The sequence below is a fragment of the Dromiciops gliroides genome, chromosome 6 (assembly GCF_019393635.1).
Source record: "Dromiciops gliroides isolate mDroGli1 chromosome 6, mDroGli1.pri, whole genome shotgun sequence".
Lineage (NCBI taxonomy): Eukaryota > Metazoa > Chordata > Mammalia > Microbiotheria > Microbiotheriidae > Dromiciops > Dromiciops gliroides.
Genome location: NC_057866.1, coordinates 140,758,557 through 140,781,312, shown reverse-complemented (window position 1 = coordinate 140,781,312; position 22,756 = coordinate 140,758,557). Strand labels below are relative to the sequence as shown.

Below are 22,756 nucleotides of genomic sequence, written 5' to 3'. Positions count from 1 at the left end.
AGTGAAATCTTCCACTCCAGGCCACAGCAGCCCACTTCACACCAACTGTTGGAAAGGGTTTCCTAAGGTCAAGGCTAAATCTTCCTCTTCCTAGTTTCTACCCTTTGCTTCTATTTAGCCTCTGGGTCCAAATGCGAGTCTTTGACCTTTTCTCATTTCCATCCGGTTCTGCTTGACTTTTAATTGGCAATGGTCCCATCCAGCTCAGCTTTCATTTTGTTCTGCCCCTTCCTCCATCTCTGTCATCTATAATCTCACCCACAAATGGACAAGAAAACAGCACTGGTGGAGAATGCCACTGGGAGGCAGATCAGTACAATGGATTTGGGATCAGAGGACATAGGTTTGATTTTCAGCTCTTCCACTATGTGACCTTAAAGGAGTCATTTCAATTGTTTGAGCTTAGAATCCTTTGTCTATAAAGAAAAGGGCTCCTTACCTCCAAGGTTTAATGTAACCACTAATATACACTGGATATATAAAGACCTGAATGAAGGTTCCAAGAATACTGATTGGAGTCTTCTTGGTAGGAGAACAAGGACAAGAATCATAAAGGCTCTTGGATTGGCATGAATGGCTTGCAATGCACATCGATGCTTTGCATACCCACACTAGTGAGGTCATGAATTCATTAGTAATGTGCTCGGAGCCAGAAAAATCTTCTACTGAGCAACATTTTCAAAGGCACATGTTCCAAGGGCTGTTTTAAAAGACTCTAATTTTCTCAGTTTCTCAGAAGGTCAGTGACTGGCGCTCGATGTTATCTTCGAGGTCATCTAGTTCTACCTCCTCATTCTAATAAGGAGAAAACCGTTCCAGAGAGAAGTGACAATCACACGTGACAGCATGGAATGTCCAATCCTGCCTTCCCTGCGTGGATCCTGAACCAACATTTTCTCCCCGAAACTGACCATTACATGAAACAAAAGGTCTTTTTGACTCCAGTCTTTTATCTGAAATGCTTATTTTCCCCACTAGGAAAATAACAATAATAACTGACACTGGGATAGTACTTCATGTTTGCAAGGCATTGACCATTCATTGATTGGGTACCACGGCACAGTAATGGCCAGTATTCATGTAGTGCTTTACGCTTTGCAAAACACTCGATCTTCCCAACAACCCTGGGAGGGAGGTGCTATTATTATCCCCATTTTATAGTTGAGGAAACTGAAGCAAACTGAGGTCGAATAACTAATAAGTGTCTGAGGCCAGATTTTTTTTTGGGGGGGGGAGCGGGGTGAGGCAATTGGGGTTAAGTGACTTGCCCAAGGTCATACAGCCAATAAGTGTGAAGTGTCTGGGGCTGGATTTGAACTCAGGTCCTCCTGACTCCAGGGCCAGTGCTCCATCCACTGCACCACCTAGCTGCCCCTGAGGCCAGATTTGAACTCAGGAAGGTGAGTCCTCCTGACTCCAGGCCTGGCACTCTAGTCATCTAACTGCCCTATTGATACCAAGTACAGCTCTCTAACCGGTTAGCCATGTTCTCTCACAACGAGAAAAACTAGATGAAATTCTCTCTAACATCCCTTCCCAGTGATCCAATGTGGAGCAGTTCGTTCACCTGTTGATAAGTTTATAAAAGCAAGAAAACAAACACAAAAACAAAGCATTTTGTTCTTATTGTCCATCAGAAAAATGGCGGAAGAAAATGTCCCACCGATTTTCCTAAAACTAATTCACTTCTGAAGGAAAGGCAAAGGTGAACCTTCCCAGACCAAAAGGAAAAGTGATTATTTCAGCCACAAGCTGAGCACAAAGAGAGAGATAACAAGGAATGTTGGAAGATCAATATCAACCTATAGCCCATGTGCATAAACAGAGCCACTCCTATACAAAGAAAAACGTGATTCAGGGATTTAGACAAAGAAGTTAATTAAAAACCCATCTCTTAAATTCAGAAACCAGGAGGTCAAAAACAATTTGGTGAAGAATAGTCTCATTTTTTTTTAATCAGCAGAAGAAATTTTGATGTTTCCTTTTGACTCTTCAGTTTAAAAATTATTTTAACTTAAAAAAACCCCTCAATACACGTTTATTTGTTTTAAATGAATATAAACATATTTTGGATCTAGAACCAGAAGAGCTCTTCGAGGTAACCTTGTCCAAATAACTCATTTTACTGATGAGGAAACTGAGGTCCAAAGAGTAACCCAGAAAGTACTGCCCCGAGGTCACAAAGAAAGTTGGTGCCGGTTTCATCTACCATTCTTTCCACTGTACTGCTCAGTCTCCAGCTAATTCATAGAGATGTTCCCATTCAAGGCACCCAATATCTTCATGATCCCCCCCCCCCCCAGGTTGCTTATCAAAGTATGCCCTGAGGAAATGAACAGCAAAAGGAAAAAGGACTGATGTGATTTAAATGTCTTCTCTCCCAAGCTCATTTGCTCTAACCCAAAGAACTGATCTAGTCAAATTTCAGAATTTGTGAGCAAGACACCACCATCTTGGGATGTGGGAAGGTCCTATCCGCCAACCTGCTTGCATTTGTCCCAGCCCAAGACATGATATGGTCTCTAAATTTCCTTCCAGTTCTAAAGTCCATGAAGGGCTTTGATCCGTATGGGTGAATGTAGTCAGCTCTCAATTGTCCAAGTTGTTTTGGTACAGATAATCCAATCCAGCCAAACTGGACTTCTTACTCTTCTTCACAAAATTTGTTGTTGTTGTTGTTGTTCAGTCATTTCAGTTGTGTTAGACTCATCACAACCCCATTTGGGCTTTTCTTGGCAAAGATGCTGTAGTGATTTGCCTTTTCCTTCTACTCAGTTTTGTTCTTGTTCAGTTCAGTTGTTTCAGCCATGCCTGACTCTTCATGCCCGCATATGGAGTTTTCTTGGCAAGGATTCCAGCTCATTTTACAGATAAGGTAACTGAGGCAAACAGGAGTAAGTGATTTGTCCAGGGTCACACAGCTAAGAAGTGTCTGAGGCCAGATTTGTCCTCAGGAAGAGTAGTCTTTCCTGACTCCAGGCCTGGCACTGTATCCACTGTGCCACCTACCTGCCTCTCTTCACAAAATACCTCATCTCAAATCTCTAAGACTTCACCCTGCCTATGCTCCATGCTTGCAGTGGACAATTACTAGAATTCCTAGTTTCCTTCAAACTCAGATCAAGGGTCCCTTTCTAACCTAAGACTTCTCCTAATTCCCCCCCCCCCCCCAACTAGGCCTTCCCTCCCTTTAAAACCATCTTGCATGTATTTTGAATAGATTTCATAGATATATTTATATGCATATATGTTGCTCCTCCCTATTGAACATAAGCTCTTTGAGGGCAGGGACTAAGTCACTTTTAGCCAACTGGCAACAAAAACAAAGGTCACTGGTATGGCCATGGGCAAAAGGAACAGGCATGATATAATTACACTGACGTTAAACCATCAAGCTCCTTCACCTTCTGCTACCCAGCCTTTGACACAGAAGAGAGGGGTTAAAAGAAGAAGGAAGTTATGCCAACTCACTCTCCTTTTTAAATGTAAATCTTAAAACTGAAAAGAATCTTAACATTCAAATCTCCTCATTTTACAAATGTGGAAAGTAAGACCCAGAGAGGAATGACATACAAGAAGAATAATTGCAGAGGGGAAAAAACCCTCCAAAAAAAGACAATAAAGTGTTAGGCAAAATGGGTAAAATAAATAAAATACCTGGCATTTATATAACACTTCATTAAAATTAACTATGCCCGGCACATAGTAGGCACAAAATAAATGCTTGTTCTTCTTTAACTTTATAACAGAAATAACAATAACAACTACATCTGACCCATAGTAGAGACTTCACAAGTGCTTATTATTGTCCAAATATCATTTATATAACCTAATTAGTAACAGTAGTAATGCGTAGATGTACTAGGATCTGTTGAAGGAAGAAGGCATCTTTAGCCTGGAGAAGAAATAATTACAGGGGAACATGATAGAAGTCTGCAAGTATTTGAAGGGTTGGCTATGTGCTGGAGAGATTAATTAGATCTGTTCTCTTGGGCCCCACAGGCCAGAACCAGGAGCAATGGTTAGAAGTTGTAAAGAGGCAAAGTTAGGCTTGCTAAAAGGAAAAACTTCTTAACTGTTTGAGAGTTCTTGAGAAGTGGAATGGTCTGTGTGGAGAAGTGAAGGGTTCCTCCTCCTTAGAAGTTGTCAAGTAGAGACTGAATGACCACTGGAGAATGCCACTACATGTTGGTAAAGTTGTGGATGGGTTCAATGAGATGGCCTAAGGCCCTTTCCAACTCTCACATTTTGTGATTCCATAAGAACAAAAGTAATAATAACTGGCATTTATGTAGTATTTGAAGATTTGCAAAGCACATTAAAACTGTAGGTACTTTACAGTCAATTCTCAAGTAAAGAACTTATTCACCTCTGGTAAAAATCAGCTTGGCCTCAGTTCTTGGTCCTAATGAAATGGTGACATATTTATGTAACTGGAGCTTTAATTAAATTTCTTTTTAAAAAAATCTAACTTTGGGGCAGCTAGGTGGCACAGTGGATAAAGCACCGGCCTTGGAATCAGGAAGACCTGAGTTCAAATCCGGCCTCAGACACTTGACACTTACTAGCTGTGTGACCTTAGGCAAGTCACTTAAACCGAATTGCCCAGCCAAAAAAAAAAAAAATCTAACTTCAAATGAAGCAAAAACACAAGGGTTATATCCAGTTGAATCTAGTACCCCCAGAAAGAGGCTGTGTTTGGAGTGACAGGACTTGGATTCAAAACCTAATTTCACTACTTACTACTTGTGTGACCTTGGGACATGAAACTCATCTGTTAATTCAGGAGGTACAGCTCTGTGAGCCTCTAACTTGCCCATGGTCACACAACCAGAGCGGGTCAAAGGTAAAATTTAAAGGCTTCCCAACTCCAAGTCCTTTTTTATACTATTGGAAGGGTCTCACAACTCATCCCCATTATTGGGGAGATCAAACTGATAAGTACAAGTATCTCCAGGGTAAATGTCTAAGATTTTTAACTGCTCTGACCAGATGTTTTGAGAGGGGGTGAAGGAAACATTCTACAGAGAATGGCTCTCTGCTGGCTCATGACAATTACACTTGCTCAGACTGTTTGTATGTAGCTGTTTTTAAGAACTCCATTCCTTGATCATAGCTAGTGATCAGATGCCATCCGTTCCCACTAACTACATGAAGTCTCACTCTTAGAATGTTAAATTCTAAATGGAAAATGATTTCACATTTCGTATACTTGAGAAGACATAGATACTTACAGGTGATACCTGGCCTTAAGTATTGCTAATTCCATAGGATCATGGGATCCAGAGCTTGAAAAGACCTTAGAAATCAGACCCAGAGAGAAGCGACCTGACCAAAGCCACTTAGTACAAGGAGCAGAGCCTGAATTCCGGCTCCGAATAAGACTGCATTCTGCTATTCTATGCACACAGGCATTCTACCTCAAATTAAGCCACTATCGTTAATGATGCATGAAACCCAAACTAATAACATGTAGGAAAGGGAATAATTACAGATTTAGAGGTGGAAGGGACCCAAGAAGTCATAGGGACACAGACGAAAAGTTGGAAGATACCTCAGAGATCATCTAGTCTTATCCCCTCTTTTTAAAAATGATAAAACTGAGATCTGGTTAAATGTCATATTCAAAAGCTAGGGCTCCTCCTCAACAAACTCCAGTGGCTCTCCATCATCTCTAAGATCAACTATAAATATTCTTGCTTGTTTTTTCTGTTTTCAAAGTTTTTCACCATATCCCTTCCTACCCTCTCATCTTTTTACCTGTTCATTCCATGCACTGTATGGCCTAGTCGATGCCCTACTTGCTGCTCCTCACATGTGACATTTTATCACCTGTCTCCATGACTGGCACTGAGTGTCTCCTAAGTCTTAATGTTCTCCCTCCTCACCTCCATTCCTTGGAATCCCTGGGTTCCTTCAAGATTCAGATCAAGTCACCTTTTGCAGAAAGCTTTTTGGGTTCTCCCACCTACTAATGCCTTCTCCTCTAAAGTTACAATATAGCCACTCTGCATGTATGTATCTGGTAATATCTACCTGTGAGGACACACCAGCTCCCCTGTTAGACTGGGAACTCTTTGTGGGGAGAGAATATTTCCCTTTTGTCTTTATATAATGAAGACTCACCAAAGTATGTAGCACCTGAGAAGCACTTAATAAATGCTTGTGGATTGACTCTAAATCAATTGTACTCTGCTTTGATGAAGACAAACATCTCACATCCATTTAAGAAACTATCACATGAGTAGGGATTATGAGGGATTATGACCGACTTTAAAATGGTCTGAGTCCAATCCCTTCATTTTACAGAGCAGGAAACTTTAGACCAGAGTAATAGGAAAGGGCTAAGTCAAAATTTGAACCCAGTTCATCTGGTTTTAAATTCAGTACACTTTCCACTGCATCACCTTTGTGATGAGTGAAGAGATGGCCACAAGCTCTAGAGTAAAATGAACCCTAGATACTAGGTCATAAAAGAGCCACCCTCTAAGATTAAAGCTAACGAGATAATCCAAGGGAAGCTTCCTAGAAACTAATTACTCTCCAAAGTGATGTAGAAATAGTTCAGGTAAACAGACCATGGTGCTTTTATCCCTATATTCTTTAGGAAGTAGAGAAGCTAAAATGTAATCAATGAAAAATAATGTGTCAATTTGGAAACTGTAACCTAGTAGTAGTATATTACAAGGACAAAGGATAGTGACAAGTGAAACTGAAGACTACCAAGTCTCTGAGTCCAGAAAAAACCCACATGCCTAAACTTGTAAGGGTCGCTGTCCAGGGGAAGTGCAATGATCCGTTCAGCCCAGAGAAGGGAAAACAGGTAGCAGGAGGAAGAAGGAGCGGGGTACACAAGCTGCCTGGACTTAAGCCCTTGACAGGCTGTCCCTTTGAAAAGAGATTAGACTTGTTTGGTTTGCCCCCCTTTTCTCCCCATTCACCCCTCCAAGGGTGTAGTTTAAGGAAGTGACTGTGAGAGAAATTCAGGCTTGATATAAGGGAAAACTCCAGAGGTGAGATGGCACATAGAGCAATTTGAAATGTTGTAGAGAGGATTCATTCTCAGTTATGGACTGGATTTCTTGGCCTCTCAGATGTCTTCCAAGTCTGAGATTCTGCGATTATGAATCAATGTGCAATCTACTTTGTAAGTATTATATCCCTGTAATAGAGGATTATAGATAGCATCCCGGGCACATATACCTGGAAGTGACCTTAGAGGTCATCTATTTCAATGTGCTCATTTTACAAATGGAAACACAGAAGCCCAGAAGAGTTAAATAACTTACTTAAGGTCATACTCTAGAAAAGTGGAAGAGCCAAAATTGAAACTCAGGATATCTAAATGCAATCCCAGCCCCCTTTCCACAACAGAAGGTAATGTCACTCTCTCCTTCCCTCCCACCCTAAACAAGCAACCACAGCGTATAGTAATGTAAATATACCCTAAGCTCATCCAATTCCCTTTAACATGATTCCATATTTGCCAAGTGACATTCTGACCTCATTTCTGTTTCTCAAGTACAGTTCCCTACAGGATGGAAAATGCATTGACCAACAGTTTCAAATATTCAGCCTAACTTGCAATTATATTTCTCACTATAAATTAATAAATCAATATTCTGATTTTCAAGTCAGTCTCCCATTAATCTGATTAATAGGAAATCAACTTGCTAAGACCTTCTCAACCCTAAATGAACTGGTAACATCAAACTAGGCAACTAGATCAAACACTACCAAAGGTGGTGGACTTAGAGTCAGGAAGACTAATTCAAATCCCACTTTGGGTATTTATTACCTGGGCAAGCAACTTAACCTTTTTCAGTTTTAGTTTTCTCATCCGAAAAATGGAAATAACAGCACCCACATTACAGGACTACTTTGGGGTTTAATGGGATAAATACATAAAGCATTTGCAAACCTTAAAATGCTACATGAATCTACCTATTGTTATAAAATTCCTGAACTTGAACAGTAGACCCACATGTTAAGGTAGAATAACATCATTATCTATCTGAATCATCTTATATGGAACAAAGAGGCTTCCGGATGACCAGTAGAGATGTAACAAAGCCCATGTGTTTCTCTCCCAGATAAGCGCTTAAAATCCTTTCTAGGAGCCTATTTACTCTCAATTTACAAGTAATTCTAATAGATTTAGTAGTCTGTTTTCCAGTCAAAGATGAAACTGGGATGGAAAAAGGTAAACAGACAGCATGAAGAATTGACAGTCACTACAACCTTAAATCAACAAGAAAGTTAAACTATCCTCAGATATACTCTGTGAGAAGGCACAAAAAGAACTATCTCAATTAAAAATAAAATTAAAAAACTTAGTGCCTAAAGGAGTAACACTACCTATTAAATTCATAGAGTGTTGGAGCCTGAAGGAATCCTTAAGATTTTAACAATGCTAACAACCCCCGCCTCCCCCTAGGTTTTATAGATGAGGAAACTGAGCCTCAAAAGGGTCAAAAGATTTAGCCATGGACATATAGCTAATACATGAAAAACGTAGGATTCAAAGTAGATCTGTCTCTCAAATCCACTGCCCTTGCCGCTCAGACTCATTGCCTCCTATTCTAAACCAACTCATTCCTGGAGTATTCTGGATAGCTGAAGTTTAGTATTCCACAACACTCAGCAGGAAACAGCCGGACAGCCAGGCCCTAAATTCCCTTCCACCTACTAGTTGACAAAATTCTAAGTGAAGGACAATATAGCACTCTCCCAATTCTCTGGCAAAGATCATTGGAACCACAAACTCAGATGAACATAATTTGCTGCAAAAATTAGGAAAGTGTTAGGAATTCCCAACTGAACTGCATTTCCTATACTCATTATATATGAACAGTTAAAAGATAAAGACTAATGGTATTTCAAAGTAACATGCTTTGACCTAGAATGGATTCCATAACCCTTTAAAAGACACTGCAAGGTAAAACTGAAACTGTGGCTTCCAATCACCTTCCCTGGGATTTGGCCAGACCCAGCAGGTTTTTAGGATAATCTAGAGGTCAGTTGGAAGTTGAGTGCCAACCGTAGAGAACTAATGAGGCTTACCAAAGAATTACAAGACCTTTCTGGACCTCAGTTCCCTCATATGAAACATGGCCTCCTTCAGACTAAATCCTGTGATTGTGAGAAATTAACATCTCAGTGGCTATCTATACCTGACTTAAACTCTATTTTCGAATCTGGTTGATTATATGGTCTGGTTTATTTCTTTTTGGAGAAAGAGGGAGGGGGAACTGTGGATACAAGGCTTTAGTTTGTGACAGGTTGAGTAAGAGATGATGATTCAACTAAAACTCAGAAATCACCAAGTGGCTCTGGCTGGTAATGAGGCCAAAAGAAAGGGTCCCAACCACACTTGGGCCAGTGCCCAGTTCAGGCATCTTAACCACTCTTTTGTGACTATGCACTGCTATGATCACAGGATTTAGGCCTGGTCTCTAACTTAAAGACCACTGAATCCAACCCCCTCAGTTTACAAATGAGGCCCAGAGCCTGCCCCAAACCACAACAGCAGGAAGTGACAAAGCTAGGATTATATTCTCCCTCTAGGTCCAGCACTCTTTTCACTACACAAAAGCTCCATCCCTTGTCACCAACGTGGTTAAGACCCCTCCAAAAATACCGTAAGGACAGAAGGTCCATAACTCCCTCTTAGCTCACATCATCACCATCAGGCAAACGGTCAATGGCTTACTCAGTTAAATCCGAGCTATTTCCTTCAAGGTATTATTTTCTAAATACTCTAAAAGTATAAGGAACACGCATGGTATCAAATTATCTACTAACTGTAAAAAGGACTTTTTTATGTCTCTACTTTGAACACTATAGGCCTTAACTAGGGAGGCAAGCTTGATAAAGGAGAACTCAGAAATGAATCAATCAGAAATGAAATTCCTAACAGGTCAAGTAAAGAATGACAGTTGGCTGGAATTTTAGTGAGGTTCCCTCCTGTGGAAATATGTTCTTTAAAAAAAACGACAACTGTTGAATTTCATACAATTAATAAGACCCACAATGGACAGGCTAGGGAGGAAGGTTTGAAAGGGATTCTAATTTGAGGGCTTTTAAAACCAGAGTAGCTTTATGCCATAGTGATTTCTTCCTGCTAAACACAGCAACCTGGTACAAATGAATCTGGACTCAAAAGACCTTAAATCCAAATCCTTGTGTGACCCTGGATGAGTCATTTTTGCCTTTCTTGGTTTTGGTTTCCTCCTGTAAAATGTGGAGTGTGGACATCTTTAAGGTCACTTCTCAGATCTAAATGCATGATCCCACAAGCAAGAAATAACAGTTCTCAAAGCATGCTCAGATTTACAGAACGGTTGCCTCACAACGGCCCTGTGAGATGCACAGTAGTCCAAACTTTGACACATCTATTTTACAGACTAAGGCTGAGAGTGTGACTTGTCCATGGTTCCTCTGCTAGTGTTCCTTCAAGATGCTGCTCCAACATTAGTGGCATCAGACTCAAAAGGAAATAGGGGCCACTAATTCCTTTGGCCACATATTGACTTTGAAAATCACATATTAGCATTATCTCTGTTCTACTGTATTTTTATTTATTTTGTTAAATATTTCCCAGTTGCATTTTAATGGTTCCAGATGCAGGGAATGGTCGACACTTCTAATCTAAGGGAAGTCTATCCTGATCCCTCCAATTTCTAGTGCCCTCTCCCCCAAAACACCACATATTTATTTTGAGTTTATTCCATACATGCTTATATATGGGCAGTGCCTCTCCCCAAGGGGTGCAAACTTTTAAAAATGAGAAATTGTTTCATTTTTCCATCTCGGTCTTCCCAGCAGCTAGCACAGGGTCTGAAACATAATAAGAATTTAACAAATGAGCCAAAGTGCCCAGATCAAACACCCTGTCACTGCACTGTGCTGGCTTTCAGAGGGAGGTGCTTAAAGAGTAAGAGACACAGGGTAATGTCATCTCTTCACCCACTGAAAAGCCACTTTATAAACTCTAGGGTTTTTAATGCAAACTCTGATGGGCCATTAACTATAATGCTGTCAACAGGAGCCACTATAATATTAAAGGCCCCCTGAGCATCTACAGAGATAATAAGAGAAAGGAATAGAATTCCAGCAGACATAAAAATCCCTTCACAGTCCCTGCTCCCTCCAATCCTGACCCAACTTCAAGTAAGCACTAAACATTCATTGGTACCTTTACAGAATCCCAGAAATGGGATGACAGAATTTTCAGAGTTAGAGGGCCCTCAGAGGCCATCCAGTCTAACTGCCAAGCTGGAAATAGCCACCTCTGCATCACATCCCGAAATGGATCACAATGAGAAGGAACTCACTAGTTCTTGAGGCTGGCCTTTCCACTTTGGGCTTTCAATGTACTGATTTTTTTTTCCTCCTCATATCTAGCCCAAGTTTGCCTCTATACAGTGTCCAGCCATTGTTTTGATGCTGGCCTCCTAGCCTCCCCTTCATGGGTGTAGAGGCTGCTTCTTCAAAGAATCACTGAATCCTAAGGGGTGGAAGTTACCTCAGGGGGCTGTCTAGTCAACAAGAACACAGCTGGGCAAACATACACCTCAGCTACTATATTACTGATCCACTGGCCATCCAGGCTTTATCTGAAGACTTCCGTGAAGGGGAAGCTACTTTGTCCCAAGGCAGCCCATTTTCTTTTCGATAGCTCTAATTGTTAGAAAGGTTTCTTATATCAAGCCTAATCTGCCTCTTTGTGATTTCCAGGCTCTGCTCCTGGTTGAAGCTGCTCAGCTTCCTATATGCGGGAGGGGGGGGGGTGGCTTTCAGGCTGGAAAGGGGCTTCGAGTTCATCAAATCTCAGAATTACAGAATCTCGGTGCCGGAAGGAACCTTCAATGCATTTAGCACAAGTGGTCGACTAGATTCTGCCAGAAGAACTTAAATCCATTCCTTCCTGCCGAGGAAGTAGTCCATTCCACTTCAAGACAGTCATAATAAAGAGCTGAATAAATAGGGAAGAAATCACCGTACTTCAACAGGACCACAGATTTGGAGTTGCTGGGAACTTTAACAATTTCTCCAAGGATTCTGAACCTGAATTCTGCAGAGATTGCAGGGGCTCCGTGAACTTGGAAGGGGGACAAAATCCACCTTTATTTTTACTAACCTCAAGTGAAAGTTAGCATTTCCTTCAATTATGAATGTTGGCAATAAACATCCTCCTATGGGGTCCATAGGCTTCACAAAAATGCCCAAGGAATCCATATAATATAAAAGGTTAGAATCCCTGACCTCTCATTTTCCAGCTGAGGAAACCGAGGTAAAAGGCACAAAGATGACAAGCAGCAATGCACCCAAACCTCAGATCACCTGGAAGCTCCTTTTCCAAAAAGTACATGGGTAAACCTATTAGGAAACAATTTCTTAAATTTGTTTTAAAAAATAAACAGATGCTTTCCAAACTCAAGAACTTGAAGTTACATCAAAATGTTATTTTTTGTGTGAGTATTCTGTGTGTTTATGTAATGGGAAAGGTATAATGTTCTCTCACTTTACCCAGCTGGGATCTTATTTCTATGCCCCCTAATTAGGTGTTCTGCTAAAGCCAATTTCAGGATTTATTTAAGAAAAAAGTAAGTCGGAAAGGGTAGGGGAATCGATTGATGTTTTCTTTATCATAAGAGGAAGTTCAATCTGGAAGAAGGTAAGAAATGACTGATAAAAAGACAAAAAAGGCATTAATAAAATGTATTTTTAGAAATCCTGTTAGCAAACACTTCCTGAGCACCTACTAAGGTGCAATGCACTCTACTAAGTTGTTTCTGCTCCAACTAAGTCCTTAAAAAAATACATCAATCAGGCAGCCAGGTGGCACAGTGGATAAAGCACTGGCCTTGGATTCAGGAGGGCCTGAGTTCAAATCCAGCCTCAGACACTTGACACTAGCTGTGTGACCCTGGGCAAGTCACTTAACCCTCATTGCCCTGCCAAAAAAAAAATACATCAATCATGGAGGAAGAACTTACTTAACCACAGGACTGAGCCAGGCACTGGGGCCCACAAAGTTTAACTAACACTTGGTCACTTCCATTAAGCCTACTGAAATCACGCAACACTAATAGAGAAAAATATAGATTATGATTAGAGTTATCTCATTTTTTTTAAGTGAGATCTTAGGGAGAAGGTCATTACTAACTGGAGGGAAGAGAGGTTTCCTGGAAGAAACCCACTAACTCCCCTTAGCAGTAAATTCTGTCACATGAAGGAATACATATGCTTAAAATAAAACCTTTCCTACTAGAATTGTAAAGGGTCCTGGTAATTTCTGCTTTCCCCCCTCTGCAGAATTGACTTGTTTTAAGTGTTTCAACCTTAGCAAAGCCTTTTCGCATGTAGTAACATAGATTTAAAGCTTAGAGTGACCGGAGAGGTCATCAATGAAGCAGGCAGCAAGGTGAGGCAAGCAGTAAGGTGTAGTGGAGCATATGTTGGCAGGGAAGGCTGGAGGGCCTGGGTCCTCATCCCTCTTCAAATACTTACAAATACATATGTATGATCCTGAGACTGGGTCCTAAGCTATCCAATGAGACAGTAACAGCTCATAGCTCATAAGGTTGTGGGAAGAATCAAATGAAATCACATAGGGAAAGCATGATGCAAATGTGAGCTATTATTAACATACCCCCAAACCCTTCACCTTTGAGGTCATCTAATCCAACATGGAAACAGAAGCCTAGAGTCAGTCAGCCAACTGGCATTTATGTATGACCTACTGTGTGCCAGGCATTTTAAGCATTGGAGATACAAAGAAAAGCAAGAGTCCCAGCTAGAGAGAGAGAAGAGGGAGGGAGGGGGAGAGGGAGACACAGACAGACAGACAGAGACCGACAAAGAGAGACAGAGAGCTCAGAAGGCAGGCAGTAAGATTAAGTGATTTGCCTAAGGTTACACAGGAAATGGCAAAACCAGGACTCACACTCTGTCCTCTGACTCCAAATCCAAGGCTCTTTCTACTGCATCAATTTAAAGTAGATCTGGATGAAAACTCGGGTTTCTATACAAATAAATTACCAGGTAATGGAGGCAGGAAGGCTTTTTAATGTTTAAATAAGGATAGGGATTGAGACCCGTGATTTCACTGGTATTAGGAACTCCCTGCTGAATAAACTCCCTCTACAAAGGCAGATCAGATCAGCAAAGTCCCTTTATTTTAGTTTTAAAGAATTCCTTGGTGCAGGGAGATCTTAAATGACTTACCCAAGGTCACAGAGCAAGTATGTATCAGAGATGCAACATGATCCCATCTCTTCCTAATTCTGAGATTAAATCCCTCTCCCCTCCCTCTTGTTCTCCTGTCTGTCTGTCTGTCTCTCCCCTCCACTATCAAAGTAAAGAAGCAGAGTGGATACCCTCAACAGGAGAGAATTCTAAACCTCCAGATAACTGACTATAGAATGACTGCATGACTGAAAGGGGCTTTAGAGATAATCTAATCAAATCCTTTAAATTGACAAATGAGGAAACTGAGACCCAGGCTCACCCAGGTTTGCATTAAGGACCAGAGGCAGGATTTCACTCCGGGTCCTCTGCTTCCGAAGCCTCTCTACTGCAACTCAAAGCCTCCTATGCACAACCAGACATACCGTCAGCCCTCTTCCCCAGCCCAAGCACACACCTAGCTCTTTTTTAGGACCAATCTAAGATGTGGAAAAGCAGCAGCCCCCTAACAGGGCTTCCTGGCAGGAAACCAGTTATCTGATATTCTCAGAATATCCTCACAACCAGATTCAAAGATGTTTTCTGATCCGTCTTCCCTGGGAATTTCAGAGGACTGGAATCCTTGAAGAAGAGGGACAATGAGGATAATTAACAGATAGCAACACTCAGTAGTGGAGAGCTAGAGTTGGGATCGCCTGGATTTAAATCCAGATTATGCTTGATGAATTTGGGCAAGTTATTGACCCTCTCAGGGGATATTCTAGATCAGCCTGTGAAGTCCCTTCCGGTTCTAAAGTTATAGTCCCCAAGAGCTGTGCAACCCCTGGACATCTCTCGGGCAACTCTCTAGGACTTATCTACCAATACAAGGTGCAAAAATGTCCGTACCAGGAGTAATGCATGATGAAATCAGAGATTATGGGGGCATCTAAGGTGGCACAGTGGATAAAACGCTGGCCCTGGATTCAGGAGGGACCTGAGTTCAAACCCAGCCTCAGACACTTGACACCTACTAACTGTGTGACCCTGGGCAAGTCACTTAACCCTCATTGCCCTGCCCCCCCCAAAAGATTATATTGATCTTAAAAAAAAATCAGATTATCTGTGAATAATCAGTAATATTAATTTGCTTCCTGGGCTACAACTATTGGAGGGAAAGGCGTTATTCCACACAACATTACTAATAGCCTCACCTTCTACCCATTTCCTCCCACCCCCCCCAAATACACTTAAAATTCAAAGTACACCTATAAACCGGAGGATTTGAAGCTGGAGGGGACCTCAGGGATCAGCAAACCTAATCCTTTCACTCTATATATGAAGAAACTGAAGCCCAGAAGGAAAAAGCAGCTTATTCAAGATCCTACGTGTAGTTAAGTAGCAACATCAGTATCTGAGTATCTATCAACTATGGTGCTCTGACTGCAAATCTGTGCTTTTTTTTCACTAGATTGGGGGGAACTGTTTAGTGTCTTCATCTAAACTTGATCGAGGAGTGTTGACAAACCTCACGTGGAGGGGTGCACTTCTCTCATGACCTGAATGAAGCACGGTGACTCTTGAGGCTAGTCCCTGGCCCATTGAAGGGATCGTTTTTCTGTGTGCCTAACAGGCGACGCTGAGCTGAAGAATAGAAGCTCCAAGCCCTTGGACTTGAGATGTGCAGACAGACAGCCAGCAAGCTCTCCAGGGTGGCTGGGCTCTCCATAGCCACCTGACGAGCAACAAACCCCTCAGTGTATTCCATTCCTGCTGGAGGAAGTTTCCAATGCTCTCCACCCGGAAGGCAGTTTTTCCGTCTTCATTCGTACCCTGCTGCCACAATTGTATAAGATAATTAAATGAAGTCAGGATTCGCCTGTGTAGCTAGAGGGCTACAAATCTTCCTACTCATCTGAGGCTGGGAACCTCCCTCCTGATTAGGGATCCAAGTTGATGCTGCCTTTAACGGGCCTCCCTGGGGAAGGCAGCACTCATAAAGGGGTTTGGTAGGTTGGGGGGGAGGGCTGTTTGTCTGAAGCAGTCACAGGGTCCCCAAGCTGCAGCAGGCATGCCCCTGGCGCCTTCCTCGGTTTGTCTAGCAGGAAGGGCTAGGCGAGGCCAGGCTGGGCAGGGGATGCATTGCTACTACTGCAGCAGGAAGCACAGGCGCGTTTCCAGGACTCAGCCAGCTGCTGCCCGGGGGCATACCCACGCCCCTCGCGGAATTAGTTCAGTGCCTGCATTTGCAAGGAATGCAAGCCAATGCACCGTGCATGAGCTGCCAGGGTGCCCACAAAACTGTCTGCCACTCCTCTCCATCCCCACCCCACCCCCTTCCGGAGAGGGCAGAAATAACAACGAGGCTGGAAAGGGAGGGGAAAGGGTAAGGAGGAGGGACAGAAAGTAACTCCAGGCCCAGCCACCCGAATAAACCCTTCCCGCAAGGATGCCACCTTCACTCAAGGAAACGTCCCCAGCTGGTGCCGCCGCCCTGCTGCATTTGCTAAGTGACCAGCAGTCTCAAACCCCCACCCACAGGCTCGCGGCTCCGCCCTCCCCTGCTCCCCCGGGCCATCTACACCAATCCGCTTGGGCCCGGCAGCAAATCAAACTCGGCCCCCACCCCCACCTCCCGGCGAGGCGCCCTAGCTTTCCCGGATTCGCTTGCACCGGGTGAAGCAGCGTGCACATTTATGCTGGAGGAGGGGAGGGTGGGGGAGCGCGAGAGAAGCGGTTTGGGGGTTGCAGTTGCGGCGGTGGCAGCGGGGAAGAGACTTCATCTCCTGTCTCTCTATCCTCTCCTCCCACCCCCAGACAGTTCTGGAAACTGTGTATCACCTCTGTCACAGGAAACCATCCAGCAAAAAGGCGGCGCAAAACAAATAAACAAACGCCAGCCTCTCTCCCTCTCCTCCTCCCAGGCTCTCTCCAGCTCCAACCGCCGCGCCCTGATCTGGGCCAGGGGATCCTAGGGAGAGGCTGCTGACTCTCCAGGGACCAGACTCGCGGGCAGTTCTCGAGGATGCGGCAGCAACTGTGCACGCCTAAAGGCTCTTTTGTCGTTTTATCCAGGCCAAGTGGCCTGGGCATTGCCCCTTTGCGTTCCTCCAGGCAGTCCCTCCATTAATCCCCCTCCTAGGATAGAGAGCTGAAAGGAACCCTGGTGTGATTATCAACAGCAATCCCTTCTTTTACACATAAGGAAACTGAGACCAAGGGAGGGAAAGTACATAGTACCAACCAGGTTACTTACTAAAGGGCAGAACCAGGTTACTAGGTCTTGTGTTCTGTCCGCAACCCTTTGCAGCTTATGCAAAGTCCCCGTGGAAATCAAACTTGGCCTGTTAAATGGACCTTCAAATCACGTTAGGTAAAGTCTCCCCCTTCCCCCACGCTGCTTCTTCCCCGACTCCCTCTGGCATGAAAGAGGCTGGTTGCAAAAGTTACACCCTCTATCCGCCACATTGCACCTGCCCACGTGCCGCTGGAGACCAGCATCCATTTCTCTCCATCCTTACCCCACCCCCACCCCACTTCCCTTCCTCCCAGGTAACCCCACGGCCAGTGGGAGGGTGGCGAGCCTGTTAACGCAAACAGCTAGGGAAGTTGAGGAGCCCCTCTGAAGGATGGTGCTAATGCACCTGCCTTTTACTGCTGCTGCTACTCTTGCCACCACTTTCAGTTGCAGCAGAGCCCGAGGCGGCCCCGCCTCTTCCCTCCACCTCCCCACTCCAAAGGCGGGCGGGGAGATGGGGGGGGGGCGGGAAGGAGGTGGAGGGGATTGAATTTCTCCAGCAAATGGGACCGTTCCGACAGGATTCGAATCCCAGGTCAAACATTCCACATTCCATCTATTCCCTGCATTTGCAGAGCAAGCACCAAGCAACCCTTGGGAAAAACTGCTCCAAAAGAACATGCTGGTGGGGAAAGAACAGCCCCAAAGCCCCCCCACTTCTAAACACAACACACACACCACGTGCATTTAAGGTCCTGGCAACTTGCTGCCCAGTGGGGGTCCACTACACACCCATTTTCAAGATCGAGGTGGTCAATGGACCCCACCCCCATAATTTGCAAATGTGCCAAAGGCTGCAATTTGCAATTCTCCTAAATTCATGATTAATCGGTACTTTCCCTCTCAACACCAAAGCAACTCCTACCTAATTTCACCTTTGAATGGGGTTTTATACTTTCCGCTAATCTTGCCGAAAAGTAAAAAGCTTAGCGATAGAGAACCCCAATTCAAAGAATCTTCCCCCTCCCCCAATTCTTTTCCCAGTACTCTTGATTTGATGCAATGAATATTTTTGACTGCTAGTGACACGGTTCTAAGAGCTAGTTCGTGGCTGCCTTTCACATATATGTACCTATGCACACAGAGGCACACACATACACACACCTATGGCTATATGGATAGATGTTGCCCATCACACTGCCGCGCACAGACTGTATATTCCTATAGACAAGGACCTGTACTCTTCTGCCGTAGCCATCTGTCTACCAAGTTGTTACTATGCTTTTTTCTGTTCCCATGCAGCCCAATGCACACGGGTTTTGCAAACCTTCCACCCGAGGGCCAACTACCTCAAGGGTGCTTTGGGAACGGTTAAATGAGGATTCACCTGAAGACTCCATGGTCTTCGTCAATGCAAAAAAAAAAAAAAAAGAGGAAAGAAAGATTTCTTAAAGTCCGCTGCAGCCCTCCCCCCTCCAAAATTTTTCTTTAAAAAAAATAAAAAATAAAAACTTACTGATCAACCTAGATCAATTCTCAGGCTCCCCAAATAATCCTGTTTCCTTCTCCCGGGGCTCCCCCGGGGCCCCAGCCATGAATGCCCAAGTTAGTGGTGGGATAGGAGCGCTGAGCCGCTGCCTGCCTGCCTGCCTGCCTGCCTGCCCGCCCGCCTGCCCGCCCGCCTGCCCGCCCGCCTGCCTGCCTGCCTGCCTGCTCACCCGCCCGCCCGCCCGCCTGGCTGCCTGCCTCCCTCCCTCCTGGTTACATATCCAGAACCCAATCTTTTGGCGCCATATTAATGACGTACTAGATTATTTCCACTAGGCAGCGACCTTCGGCATTAAATTACTCCCGAGAACTCCCGAGCAAAGCAACAGACCCATCAAATATGGCTGTGCAGCTCTGCTCAGCTCTGCTCTGCTCTGCTCTGCCGGGCTCGGCTGGCTCTGGCTCGGCTCGTCCTGCAGCCGCCGCCAACGCCGCCGCGGGGTCCGGACCCACACGCAGCACACACACTCGCACACACTCACAGACACACACACCCGCGCGCACACATACACACACCGCCGCGCCCCCTCCCCCCGCGCGCACCCCCGCGCGCTCACACGCACCCTCACACACAACACACAACACACACACACACACACATACACACACCCGGTACCTGCTGCTGCAATGGTGCTGCTCGCCAGTGGGCTCGGAGTTTCGCGGCGAGCGAGCGCGGCTCCCGGTGCCTCATGAGTTCAGGGTGCCGCGGGGTGGGGAGGCGAGCCGAGAGCGGCTCCTGCACTTGCACTCACACACCCGCGCGCACCCATGCACACACACTCACATACACAACATTCGCACAACACACACACACAACACACACACACACGCACTCTCACACTCGCACACGGAGGCACTCTCTGACTGACGTTTTACTTGATATGGAGGAAGGACTCTGTGAATCAAACTCATTTCTGGGTCACTGCTGCCACAGGGGGGAGCACTTTAATCCCTTGCCAAAACTAGGAGGGTGGGGAAGGAGAGGAAAGAGAGGGAGAGAGAGAGAGAGAGAAGCACTCAGAGGAACTGTCTGTCTCCTTTAACCCTTCACGGTCCTGGCTGCAGATGTGGCCAGATCTCACTGGCTGGAGCGCGCCTTTGGGGAGGTGGAGAATTATCGGTGTCATCATCGTCATCCTTTCTGCCTCTTGCCAATGCAATCCAACAAACATTTAGTAAGCGCCTACTATGTGCATGGATGGGGGTGCAAAAAGAAATGAGAAACAGTCTGTCCCTCCAGAAGGGGAAAGCCGAATGGGAATGTCGTGACTCCAGAAACCCTTGATTTTCATGAGGTTTGTTTTCTAAGGTGTTTTCACAGAAACATAGATTCGGAGCTGGGAGGGACCTGAGAGGGACCTCGTTTATAGACAAGGAAACTTCACAGAGGTTAAGTGATTGGTCCAAGGTCACACAGCCAAATAGGTAGGCACAGCTTGGATTTGAGCAGGACCACTGACCTTTTCTCCGAATACTGTCTCCTATAGTAAGCAAGGGGATCAGTTATCAATTTATTGGTAACTCACTCAATTGCATTCAATAAGCATTTACTAAGTGTAAGATATTACTGAACAGATCCCATTTGCCACCAGCCTTTCAGTTTAATACATGCCCACTGAATTAAATTGCACTGACATTGATCTAGTTACACCTGCCAAGTGTGGCTTCTAAATAATTTTAAATAATGTCAGTGCAAGCCAATGGGATACAATGAAGAGAAAGAATGCTGGATTTCAAGTCAGAGGGCCTGGGTTTGAGTGGTAGTTCTTCCACTAATTTATGCAAACTTAGGCAAGTTACAACCACTCTGGACCCCAGATTCCTTATCTGGAAAATGAAAAGTTTGGGCTAAATTACCTTTCAGGTCCCTTCTAACCCTAAATAGGATTCTAAAATATCCCACCTTGCCAGCAGAGTCTGACATTATTAATACCTGAAGTGTGTGTGTATGTATGTGTGTGTGTGTGTGTGTGTGTGTGTGTGTGTGTGTTTTAAAGAGGAAAGATGTCAGTAGATAAAGCTAGATGACTCAGAAAGACAAGCTTGAATTCCAACTCAGGCACTGACTAGCTATGTGACCCTGGGCGGGCATGTAACCTCTCCAACCCTAAATTTCTTCATCTGTCAAATGGTGGTTATAATAGCACTATCACTCAGGGGTTTGTGGGAATCAAATGAAAAAATTTATGCATCCAACTCAGGGAGGGGGCTCCTCAGGGTAGACTATATACTAAATTCAAGGCACTGTCCTCCAGTCTGCATCAGCTCCAATTCAAGTCAAAGGCATTTAATGAAATATTCATTCAGAAAAGTAGCAAAAACATTCCATCTCATAAACCTTGGGTACAACTCTCCCACAAATATGCATGCCATCAGTGAAAAGAGTAGACCCACATTGGGAACATTTATGGCATGGTAAATATGTAAGGACACATTGTAAGGAAATGGCAAGGAAAACATGTAAGGAAAATATGTGGTCAGACAACATTGGTAAAGGGGCAAATCCTTCATTTTGTGCCACAGGGTGAGTAACGCCTTCTGGTGATGTCATCATGCTTCTCCAGCTAGGCCTCCTCTTACCGCTATCTTTCTGACAAGTCTCCTCCAGACACTGACATGAGGGACAAGTCATCGAAACTGGATGCTCTTCCACTGGATTCTGCTCCACTTAGTTGATGCTCCTTTTGGTATTTCCAGGCAGGGCAACTTTGGGTAGTGGAGCTTCTCTCTGCTTCAGGATTCCAGGTTTCGGTTAGGCTCTTGCTTAATTGTCTTGGATTTCATCTTTTCTTTGGACTCTATTTTCTGGTCTAGGATCTTGGGGTCTCTACTTCAAGAGCAAGTTTATAATGAGCACTGCCTACATCTCCTCATTTTAATTTCTCAGGCTACATTTTGTCATCCATGTGATTTCTAAGAAGTCTATGGTCTCCTGATCCTATGACATTTGTTTACTCAATAACTGCCAAACATCTCTGGGATTTAGAGCTCCTTCCATTTTGTTGCGTTTTGTTTTGTTTTTTTCCTAACTCCAAATCCCTTCTATTCTCCTAAATAGATGCACAGGTGAGGGAGAAGGCAAAGAGACAAACCTGAGCCCATGTGTCAAGGTCATTGTGTCTTCTCCTAGCCTACCCCATTTCAGATCTTTTATCCATATCAGCAATAACAACAAGCTCTGTGCTGAGTGCTAGGCACACGGGAAAGTAGAAATTTACCCCCAAGGAGTTCACATTTTAATCCCTGACTTAAGCTGCAAAAAATGCACATACAGTCAGCAAAAGCCTAAAAAGGCTTGGAGCTCACCCTTACATCAGCTGGTAACCAATTAATCAACAAACATTTATTAAGTACCTACTATGTGCCACACGCTGTGTTAATTAATGGGTATACAAAACAAGGCAAAATAATGATCCTTGACTTCAAGAAGTTCACATTATTAAATAATTATAAAATGATGTCTGTTCAATTGTTATTTATATTAATGAATGTAAGTTGAGGATTCTTATTTTTAGTTGAGCTGAAGTCGGATTTCTTTTTTAAGGTTGAATTTTTAGTGATTAACTATATCACAATTATTTTTAAGTATAATGAATCCAGGTCTTTATAATAATAAATAATAAAAACATGTGCATATAGCTCTCACCTCACAACAATCCTGTGAGTAAAACATAATAAGTATTATTAACCCCATTTATAGATGAGGAGACTGAGGCTCAGAAGTTCACCTATTGTCATAGAAACAGAAAGTGTCTTATCTTGGACTGTAAACTCAAATCTTCCTATACAGTAGTCTGT

The 22,756-nt window shown here is 43.9% G+C and overlaps 1 protein-coding gene across 10 annotated transcripts in view; it reads right to left on the bottom strand.

The window, feature by feature from the left end:
• JADE1 (jade family PHD finger 1) overlaps positions 1 to 19,914 on the bottom strand; it is a 90,710-nt gene extending 70,796 nt beyond the window's left edge. For 3 of the 10 annotated variants that reach the window (XM_043970475.1, XM_043970472.1, XM_043970471.1), the window contains exon 1: positions 19,575 to 19,914. Coding sequence is in view for 2 of the 10 variants with exons in the window: in XM_043970470.1 (XP_043826405.1) it covers positions 19,290 to 19,293 (4 nt within the window). In the remaining 8 variants the exon portion in view is untranslated. Of the gene's footprint in view, positions 1 to 15,700; positions 15,722 to 17,428; positions 17,486 to 18,926; positions 19,034 to 19,217; positions 19,457 to 19,574 lie in introns of those variants that run through there. The other 7 variants (XM_043970470.1, XM_043970480.1, XM_043970473.1 and 4 more) reach the window with 5 other exon arrangements.
• Positions 19,915 to 22,756: the final 2,842 nt, after the last annotated feature.